The 10,541-nt window shown below is 42.5% G+C and overlaps 2 protein-coding genes across 2 annotated transcripts; one reads left to right on the plus strand and one right to left on the minus strand.

Moving 5' to 3' along the window:
- Nucleotides 1–4,170: 4,170 nt before the first annotated feature.
- On the plus strand, nucleotides 4,171–6,059 carry LOC146632529 (uncharacterized). Its single transcript, XM_085353528.1, has 2 exons — nucleotides 4,171–5,930; nucleotides 6,047–6,059. Exons 1-2 carry the CDS (start codon nucleotides 4,171–4,173, stop codon nucleotides 6,057–6,059), a joined length of 1,773 nt encoding a protein of 590 aa, XP_085209654.1.
- LOC146632530 (protein NLRC3-like) lies at nucleotides 5,909–8,331 on the minus strand. Its single transcript, XM_085354454.1, has 2 exons — nucleotides 7,527–8,331; nucleotides 5,909–6,160 (listed from the first exon to the last, which is right to left on the minus strand). Exons 1-2 carry the CDS (start codon nucleotides 7,921–7,923, stop codon nucleotides 6,111–6,113), a joined length of 447 nt encoding a protein of 148 aa, XP_085210580.1. The 5' UTR covers nucleotides 7,924–8,331; the 3' UTR covers nucleotides 5,909–6,110.
- Between the last annotated feature and the right edge of the window lie 2,210 nt (nucleotides 8,332–10,541).

A 10,541-nucleotide genomic window follows, 5' to 3' on the forward strand; every position in this document is an offset into this window, starting at 1 on the left:
CTCACAGTCCACCTCTCAGGAACCTGCAGTTCACTTTAGTCTACTTTAAACAGACCTCACAAAAGGCTGATGTGGCTGGATCAGTAGTCTGATTTAAGTACGATACCTTTAGCCAGGGATTCATCTGGTGCATCGCTTCACTGCAGTCTTACGTATTTTCCCCACACCTGAATAAAAAATACTTATATATACAAATAACAGCTTCAGCTGATGCAGCCTGACCCAATCCTAGATGTTCAGCACACAGAGACACAGAGGTGCTGTTTAAAGTTTAGTGATAACCTGAGTCACTGATCATTTGCAGTATTACAGAGTCTGGCAGTCTTTGCATGATGTCCACGTCACTAAGTTTCTAGCTGACTCTCAGGTGTGACAGGTGTGCCAGCAGGAAAGAGTAATAATAGCCTGCATCCTGAGGTTTGTCATGCAGGATTAAAGGATCCAGGCTTTGTTCACACAGCTAGGATTGTATTTTACACTGACCCTGGGTCAGTATAAGTATCATACAGTTTAAACGAAGCACTGAAACTTGCACATATTTATTACAGATGCACTGAAGCTAATCGAGATATTTGCTGTCAGTCTGTGGCTGCGATTAATCACTTTACTGAAAACTTTATCAACTAGTAACTTCATCAGTCATGACAGAAGCTAATATTTCTGTGCTAACATCGTTTAACCAGTAACAGCTTTCCTCCAATATAAGCTAACGTTTACACCGTAACTTTAAGCTAGCACCATAAAGACGGTAAAACACGTAATAACATCTACAAATGCATCTTACAGCTGTTATATTAGCACTCGGTGTATTACTAACATAACCACATTAACATTATTGACACTCGCTGACTTTTAATAGTCATTCTATAAATGCTGTCCGTTTAAATGGTCTTACCTGTACACACTTAGGGTTGCCAACTCCCTGAAAAATAAATAAGGGACACCTCGTGGCCAGGGCCGGGCAACCCAGTTGTCTTCACCCTTCCCAGTGTGGTAGCTCTTTTTTTTGTGTGTGAAATTATTTTTTTAACCATTTGACTTGAATTTGATTTAAGCAGATGCATATTCTTTGTGATATGACCATATGGGAAACAAATGATCATTTAGCCATTTATTTTTAGCTCAAAATGACAACATTAACACAGTAAAACAGGTCTCTTTCTTAAACAGAAGCCTGTCATGCTTAACTTTTGAGAATATAAGTAAATCTTTCTTTAAAAGAACTCTGCCCTGCTTAACTTAAAATAATATAAATTAATAGAAAGCAATACAACAAAAATATTCTTGTAACAGTGCACATATAGTGCATTTAGTACAATTGGCTTCAGTTGAGGTATTATTTCAGCTTTTCTAATGCTAATCAGCTGCTCCTGTTTGTAAACCCGCTTGTTCCCATGATTACGCATCATAACTCATCATCATTATTCATCTATGTATTACTTTTATGTATTAGTGATCTATTTGTTGTAATCATCTATCCTTGCAGTTGTTTATTACACAAAATAAATTATATTATCACACTTCTGGCCACATAGCGCTGATATTCACTGCACATGCCCATATTAACCTTAACCAGAGGGTTTAAAAAATAAACCAGTGTTTACATACCATATCTGCTTCTGCCGTGGCCTGGTGGACAAAAAAATGGTTAAGGGTTCCCCGAGCTTTCACGCCCCTCATGTTCTTCATGTGCCCACCACTAGAAGCATGCCTATGGAAAAAGTGCGCCGGCACACAGTGCAGTGCGCTTTATAGGTGTTATCGTGCATGTTCCCAGCCCAGTGGTTTCCTTTTCCCATTCCTCCCTGTATTTATTCTTATTGTATTCTAATTTTTGCGTCATAACTTTTGCACTGTCCACTTCCTGCTGTGACAAAACAAATTTCCCACGTGTGGGACTAATAAAGGTTATCTTATCTTATCTTTCGCAGCCTTTTTTTCTTTCTCTGGGCGAACAAACATTGCTGCTCTAATGCTGGGCTTACACTGTGCGATTTTTGGCCCATTTTGAGACGATTTATGAGTCGTGCGACCGATTTGGTGATCGGCCTTCATCGTGCATCGTGTAGTATACGTGGGGTAACGAGAAGCGATTAACACCTCGAGCAGCTCCCGATCATCAATCGCTCGTGAGCCGCTCACACTGCTCACGCGCAAACAGGTAAACGTCGGTGAAAAAGACGGTGCAGCTCGGCTGTGCAGCGTGTGATCTGGACACAAGCGATGGAGGCACAACTTGTAGAACTTTGGAAAGCTCATCCGAGCCTTTTCGATGTGGCCTCACAAAATGATCACGACCACAACAACCGTGAAAATAGTTGGATTTACACTGCTGCTTAATCACAGCTGCCTGATCAATGTTTTTCATTAGCAATTTAGCAAAGTTGATGGTGGTGTGCGTGTCTGTGTGAGTGAAAGACAGAGGGAGAGCGAGCGACAGATTTTCTGTTATAACCTTCATTTTATGGAGGCACAGTGTGAGCACTCAGGTCGCATCAGAGCATCGGGTGGTATAGTGTGAGACCCTGCATCGTGACCTACCAACTTCTAACCCCTGCGAGTCAATCGTGCAGTTTGAGCAGGAGCTGAATAACGTGACTGAAAAAATCGCACAGTGTCTGCCCAGCTTTAGGTTTACTGTCGTCCGAGACTTGCACCGCAGTGTCGGCGTTTGTTTCCCTGTTGACCATGCTTCTTGTTGTGGTCATCTGTTGTCTTCCGGTATTTTCTCCGTAAGCGACCTTTCCTCGACCAATGAGATGAGCGGTAATCTGAATTGTCATACTCGAATTGTCATAAGTGTGCTGTCAGCTCATTGGTCACAAAGCAGGAGAGGGGCTGGGAATTGTGTTTTCAAACAAAGCGTTAATTCCATTAAAAGTTATAGACTACTTTTGATTCTCACTGGATTACGGGACAAAGTGCGTCCCTTATTAGCTCAATACGGGACGTGTACTTTTGTTTCTAAATACGGGACGATTCCGTTTTTTAAGGGACGGTTGGCAACCCTAATTAAATGTAACTTTATTAATCCCTCGGGAGGGGTCCTCTGGGGTTTTCACAAAGCTGAATAAACGTCAAACAGAAAACTGATTAAACAAAGTGTGAGACGGTGGAGAATTGACGCCAGCGCCCGGTTATATTTTAGACAGCAAGGAGCAGACGCAGTTTCACTCCACCGAGGGAGCTCGTGACGTACTACGCGGCTTTCTTTAGACCGCGAAGGCGGGTCCTCAGGTGGAAGCAGCCTCTGAATTTGGACACCCCCGCTGTTTCCGGCCAGCCAATAATAACGGTGACATTTAACGTATTTTGTCGAATAAATAAACACTGTAAAATATATTTGCCCCCCCCCCCCAACAGCCCTTTGAATGTTGGCAAGTATGAGCCGTCTGCTCGGTGTTTCCTAAAACGTTAAAGCACGTTTGGCTTCACACTGACAAACAGACCCAGCTTCGGCACAAACCTAAACTAACTAACCGACCAAAGAGCCGCGTTAAGTGGCGATATCACTAACGTCACGTAACTTAGCCGAAGGTTAGCTAAATTTGACTTTGTAAGACTTTTTCATTATGCTAACATTTGTGATATGACTGCACTATGCTGCTGTTGTTGACTCCACTTAATTCTACAATTCTTTCATTATGCTAACATGTGTCCTGGTGTATATATGAAGTGGGATAAAAACCCAGAACTAACTTTTAAGAGTTTATTTCTTCTCCGCTTCGACAGTCGGCCATTTCCCCAAAACGTCCTCCAACCTATGATTCCAATGAATCCTGGTGGGTCAGGAACTGCTTATAAGCATCTTGTAATCGTCGTTCCAACACAGCGTGTTTGTTTTGATTCGTAGACCCCGAAAATGGTGCCGGGCTCCCACAATGCATTGCGGCGTGCCGTCAACTCCAAAGCGTCATTCAAATCTGTGAAAGCGCGCAAGGAACGCCGCCTCTCCGCGTGCGTTTCGTGTGACGTCACTGGCAGATCAAAGGCGTTCGCGCTGGTCTGTCAGTAACGTCACAGACAACCGAGCCTATAAATAACGGCTCTCAGACAGAAAAATCAGAACTCGATGCTCATCTGTTTGCAAAACGTTCAGCAGTCGGCGCTCTGTAATACAAGAAAATTCTCACACGCTCAAACGGAGAAAATCTAATTTGTGACACAACAATGGAAACCATCAACGAAAATTCAATCGTGGTCACACCAGACCAGATTATCCCGCCAATCAACAGGTGCTTTGAAAGGCTCTCTGAAGTTCAGTGGAGCATTATAGAAAATGGAAAATGCGACTCCAGCATCCATGCCGTGCTCGCTGATATGATTTCTGAAATCATTCAGATCGCCTCTGCCAGCATCCTGGAAATAGCCCTTCCTGTTATTCAGGAACCCATGATAAGGGAAGAGTTTATGGATGAGGGGAAAATAAGGGTGTCCCTCGGAGACTCGATCTCAGCTGCCATCGCCGGCGCTCTTAATGTCTCAAAACAGCAAGATAAGAGCGCTGACAAGCTGACGCTGATGGTTGAGGAAGAGATCTCAGAAAAGGTCAGCTCAACCATTGCACTGATTGAAAAAAGCCCAGATTTCCCAGTAGACCCTGCCGTTTATGTTAGCGGCAAATTTAGTAGTATTAAGAAACTACACCGCATGGTTTGTTGCGCTGCCTCATGCCTGAAAAGGTATGCAGCATGTAAGCTGCGCTGCCAGTGTGGGACAAATGGGTCTCATTCCAGTACAGAACGTACTGGTTCAAAAATATCAGTGCAATCAGCAATCGCAGAGATTTCTGTTATTCTGTCAACAAGGAGCTCAGATGGAGAGATGACAGGAAAAGATAAAGATGAGCTCCCAGAAGAATCAGCTCTAACAGCACAAAGCAAAATAAAACCCACTGCAGAAACACAAAGTATCCAGGCTCCAACCCCAGTAGAAATGGTTGCAGCTGACATCGTAGGTGAGATACTTGCTAACATGGATTCAAGCAGTGAAGAGCTCTGTGAGAAATGTAACTTACCCAAACCTGCCTTTAATGCAGGCTTAATTATCCACAAGGTGAGACACTTCTTCTCCAAATGTGTGCCATCCACCTCACACGCCAGGCTCAAAGCACGCAAACACAACTTTTCCATGTTTGCAAAAAAACAATTTGAAAAAATGAAAACAGAGCTGAAAAAAAGAATAAAGGCAAACAGGAAACATTTTGTTTGTCTACAAAACATTTGCAGCCACCCCAAGAAGGAAACTGCGCCCTCCAATGAAAGTATAGTTTTCATTCTCCCAGGGTCAGTACCTGAAACGGCTGCTCCCCAGAGTACAGAGTCTCATCGCTCCCCTTCTCGACATACGGCAAGCCTGGGAACCGCAATTAAACGTTCTTCTTCAGTCGACTTTAACGTCATTAGATCAGACGTTAATCAGTTATTTGACAAATTAACAAAGAAAGAAGAACTCTTCCTCATCGATAAGACCTTGGGGGACTTTAAAAATAGTGGGCATATCAGGAATTTTACGGAGGACTTAGTGGCAAACCTGTTTGATCTACTTACGGTGGATCGAGGCTATCAAATCCCCATACCTCTAATGGGTAGGTCCCTCTCAGACACGGTCATCTCCAGGACTCCGAAATCAGTACAGGGCTCAAAGCGTCGCATTTCTGCTGAAGTCCTCTATGTCCTCATAGATGACACAGTAGAAAGGTTTTTGCAGAAGCTTTTACTCTTCTGCAATGAAGAGAAAGATCAAATGATTCAAATGGACAAGATTTCTGGGGCCCTGGAAGACATCCACAACTTTATTAAAAGAACACAGACCACAACACAGGAAAAAAGCCCTGATTCAGATGGCAGAGGAAAAGAATCTGGTGCATCACTTCCAACACCAAAACCTGGGAGCATTTCTCCAGATAAATGCTCTGTGGCATCTGACAAGTCACCTCAAATGCCACAACCTGGGAGCATTTCTCCAGATAAATCATCTGGAGCCTTGAGCCTGAAACACTCTCTCAAAGATTCCTCCAAAATATCAGAGATGGATTCTGTGTCAGGTTCATCTTCTGATGTTGAGAAAATTTCCAATGACCTTGCGTTGCTCCTTATCATGAGAGTCATCTATAAATCTAAACCTGAGACCCAAAAGTTTGCTGCTCGGATCACAACTACTACAAAAGAAATAGACACGGTCATCAACCGTCTGAGCAATCTAATGCAGCCTGAACTCAGCAGCACAGCGTCTGCCACAAGTCTGACAAATGACAAGACAAAGTTCATCAAGAAAATAGCCAAACGCCTCATCAAGGAGTTTGGCTCCCCAGACAATGTCTTAAAGGCTTTGATGGCAAATGATTCATCTTTTGATGAGGCTCTGATTAGACATCTAAAAATCACTCTCGGAGTCATCCCGGGTCCCCCAAAGACATCCAAAATATCCAGGTTTTTTTCTGCGGTGGGAAAAACATTGCTAAAACCCTTCAGGTGGTTCACTAAAGCCAGAGATCATTAAAATGACCATTTTGGCTTTTCCCACTGCCCCGCTTCTTTTAAAATCTTGAAGCAGACTTTTAGCACCAAATCCTTTTTTTAAAAGCATCACCATAAAATTTTGGGATCAGCCCTCAAATCCAAATTTTAGAACTGTAGTTCACGCCATCTCGTCTCCTTTTGATTTCCATCCCCCCAACCGGTCGCAGCGGATGGCCGTCCCTTCTGAGCCCGGTTCCGTTGGAAGTTTCTTCCTGTTAAAGGGAGTTTTTCTTCCCCACAGTCGCCTCGTGCTTGCTCAGAGGGGGATCATTTGATTGTTGGGGTTCTCTGTAGTACAGTAGGGCTTTGACCTTACAGTACAAACAGGGAGGAGACTTTGGCTTGATTTTTAAAATATCTAATTTGGCATGAAATAAAAAAAATCCAAATTAAAAATGCATTCCAAGTTTGTTTGTGTTTTTCTTCTGTTGTCAAATATGTAGAAAGTGTTACACGTGTGATTTTAGTCATTTTGCATCAGTTTGTAGCCGACGTGTCTGTTTGTGATCATCCTGCATCTGTTTTTGTCTGATTTGTGTCTTAGTTTGGTCAATTTACATCACTTTTGTGGCCCAATTTAGTTGTTTTGCATGTATTTGTGGCAAAATGTGTGGACGCTGTTTGACGTTACTATGTTTTGTCTTAATGCTTCACTTTGGTTGTTTATGTATGTGCTCATTTTGATTCTAGATGTAGACCTGACATCTGAAAATTAGCACCTAGTCCACTTCGAACATTTTTTTTAGTCCAAATAAAAAAATTTGGACTAATAAAAGTCCAAATAAAAAAATGTTAATACATTTTTTTTTATTTCGCCAACCTTGTAGAGCAGTGGTTCCCAAACCTTTTTTGCTAGGCCCCCCTTTGTTTTACAAGAAAAATGTTCGCTAAAAAATATTATTAGCCAAAGCTTTCACTGGAAGTCAGTTACTGGTGTCAGGCCAGCTCCCACTTCTTCTTTTGTGTTACTTCTGCATATAAGTATACACAAAGAGACATTGAGACCTGAATCACAAATAAAAGCCACCTTCAAGATTAACAAACACTGTTTAAAGAGCTCCGTATAAACTTCTGTGTGCAACAAGGCCTCTGTAGCATCCAGACCACACTGATCTAGGTCTTCTTGGTAGAAGAAGGTGTTTCCTTTTTCCAGATGTTTAAATGCCAGCCTCCCCAGATTCAGAAGAAATTTCCTTTCAGCCATCTCACTTGTTTCATGTCCCCCCACATGTTTGTTCCCCTTCTTCATCTGAACCAACAAGAAGTGTGAGTACATGTCAGTCAGGGTCTTGGGCAGCTCTCCTCTCTGCTCTGTAGTCAACATGTGCTCCAGAACTGTAGCAGTGATCCAGCAGAAGACTGGGATTCTACACATGATGTGGAGGCTCCTGGATGTCTTCATGTGGGAGATGATTCTGGACAGCTCTTCATCACTGAATCTCCTCCTGAAGTACTCCTCCTTCTGGGCATCAGTGAAGCCTCGTACTTCTGTTACCCTGTCAACACGTCTAGGAGGGATCTGATTGGCTGCTGCAGGTCGGGGAGTTATCCAGACGAGAGCCGAGGGAAGCAGATTCCCCTGGATGAGGTTTGTCAGCAGCTGGCTGACTGATGACTTCTCTGTGACATCAGACAGCAGCTTCCCGTTGGTGAAATCCAATGATCCAAGTCTGCTTTCATCCAGGCCGTCAAAGATGAACAAAAGTTTACAGACAGCGAGCTTCTCTGCTGTGACCTTCTGTAATGTTGGATGGAAAACATGGAGCAGCTCCAGAAGACTGTACTGCTCGTCTCTGATCAGCGACGCTGTTGGTCAGAACCACTCTGATGGGTCTCTGTTGGTCAGGTAAGGCTTTAAAGGTGTCGTGACACCTGACTGTAATGTCATCAAGAGCCTCCATCTTGGAAGCTGTCTCCAGCTGCATCACCTCATGTTGGTTATGAACGTCTTCATTCTGTCCCTCTGTGATGTAGAGCTCAGTGTAGATCCTGTTCGGGAGGGTTCCACTTCCTGTATTATCAGTTTCTTCAGTCACACTTTCAAACCTCCTCCTCAGACTGATCTTATATTCTTCTAAAACCTCTTCCAGACTCGCATCTGCTGATTGACAACAAGAAACCAAAAAGAATGAAATGTCTTTAGTGTGTGAAACTGCATGAAAAACAGACTTTTATCTTTTGACGGGAGGGATGGGAATGGTGTTAAGCATTGTAAATTGTAAATAAGCTTCAGAAAATAGTAAATCGTGTAACATGACATTTTCGGCATTAAGTTATAACCAGTGTGTGACTTATTTAAAACATTTTGATTCATAATCAGAACCTTTTTTTGTCACAGCAGAGACAAGAAGCAACTGTTAAAAATGTTCCTAATGAGACATTTTAAGAGGAGGGAAAATCCCCCTCATACTGGCTTCACATCATTGGCTTCTTGTTAAATCCAGAGCTGAATTCAAAATGCTTCTCACATAAAAAGGGCCATAATAAAACAGCCCCATCTTATCTGAGAGGCCTCACAGTATCATATCAGATAGATGGAGCACTTTGCTCTCAGCCTGCAGGTTTTATCCTGCCCTCCTCCCCTCATTCCAACCAGTCGTGGTGGATGGCGGCCCGTCACTGAACCTGGTTCCGTCTCAGTTTTCGACTGTACAAAGAGAGAGTTCTTCTTTCTTAATGTCTCCAAGTCGTTGCTCGTAGGGAGTTGTCTGAGGCTTTATTACTGAGGCTTTACCTAACACTATAAAGTGCCTTAAGGTGGCTGTTGTGACTTGGTGCTATATGAATAAAATTTAAGCGATAGCAGAAAAGCAACAAAAACTGTTAACCCAAGAAAATAATGGAAGGAAATAGTTCTGAATATGCTTAATACGCGAATCCTCATCTTATATAGTTCATGTAATCTGCTACATGTAATTTCATTCAGTGTGATGTTATATGTAATCTGTGTGGGAAAAACGAGTTATTGTCGTCTTAGTGAGCTCTGTGGGTCAGAAGTTTCTGGCTCTGTACGAAGAGAGGGCTCGTGAGCGCGCTCCATTTGTTCTCCATGTGATCCTTTACTCTCTCTGTGCTACTGCGTCTCTTTGCCTGCTGTGCTACACCCTGGGATTACTGTTGCTGTTGTTTGGCCATTTACATGATTCTGTTCTTGTTGTACAGTAGCTGCTTAATAAAGTGTGTACATGAACTCTGCTCTTCTTTAGATGATCTTTTGTTGAGTGTTTTTTTTGTTTTTTATTTCATCTAAAAATCTACAAATGACCAGCTAAACTTTTGGCCCAGCAGCACACGCAGCCATACAAACTATTTCATTTTGAGCTGCTGCTATGAAATCAGAGCCAAATGGAAAAGCCTGCTGCAGCGTTTTTTACTCTGATTTTCTGTTTGTATTTGGATTCAGCCAGTATCCAGTATTTTGATCATTTATTTCCAACAAACAATTGAATCCTTTCGTTTCTAACACATCACCCAGTTTGCATCAGTATTGATCTCCAGCATGTTTTTCTCCGCGCGAGAGCCATTATGTTTTCAGTGTGTTCCTCTGATTGTTTTGAGTAGTATATATTGAGGATTGCCTGATATTGTGAGCAGGTGGGGAACATGACAGCTGAACTTTAGCAAACCAGGTGAAAAATAATTAAGACAATCACAAAGCAGGAAGTAAAACTAATGTGAGACATGAAAGGAAACAACATTCAAAGTAAAACAGGAAAAAAACCTATACCATAAAAAATCGAATGAAATCTTTTTCATGCACCTACAAAACAAGAAGTCAAGTTTTCAAAAATGTGTTCATCAGCACACGGATACCGACTCTTACTTTGGACAGAGACGCCACAACTGGTAGCGACTGAATCCTCTGAGACATCTTGACCCAAAGCACAGCAGGACAACTGCTCCTCCTCCTCCACACCAACATCACTGTTCTCTCTGAGGACACAAAGGGAAAATTATTATTACCAGTACAACTGTCAAAGTGACCAAAGTGACTCACACGCAGGTGTTTACAGTGCATTC

The sequence above is a fragment of the Diplotaxodon limnothrissa genome, linkage group LG5, assembly GCF_057381915.1.
Source record: "Diplotaxodon limnothrissa isolate DT_005_m linkage group LG5, D_limnothrissa_male_GT1.1, whole genome shotgun sequence".
Classification (NCBI taxonomy): Eukaryota; Metazoa; Chordata; class Actinopteri; order Cichliformes; family Cichlidae; genus Diplotaxodon; species Diplotaxodon limnothrissa.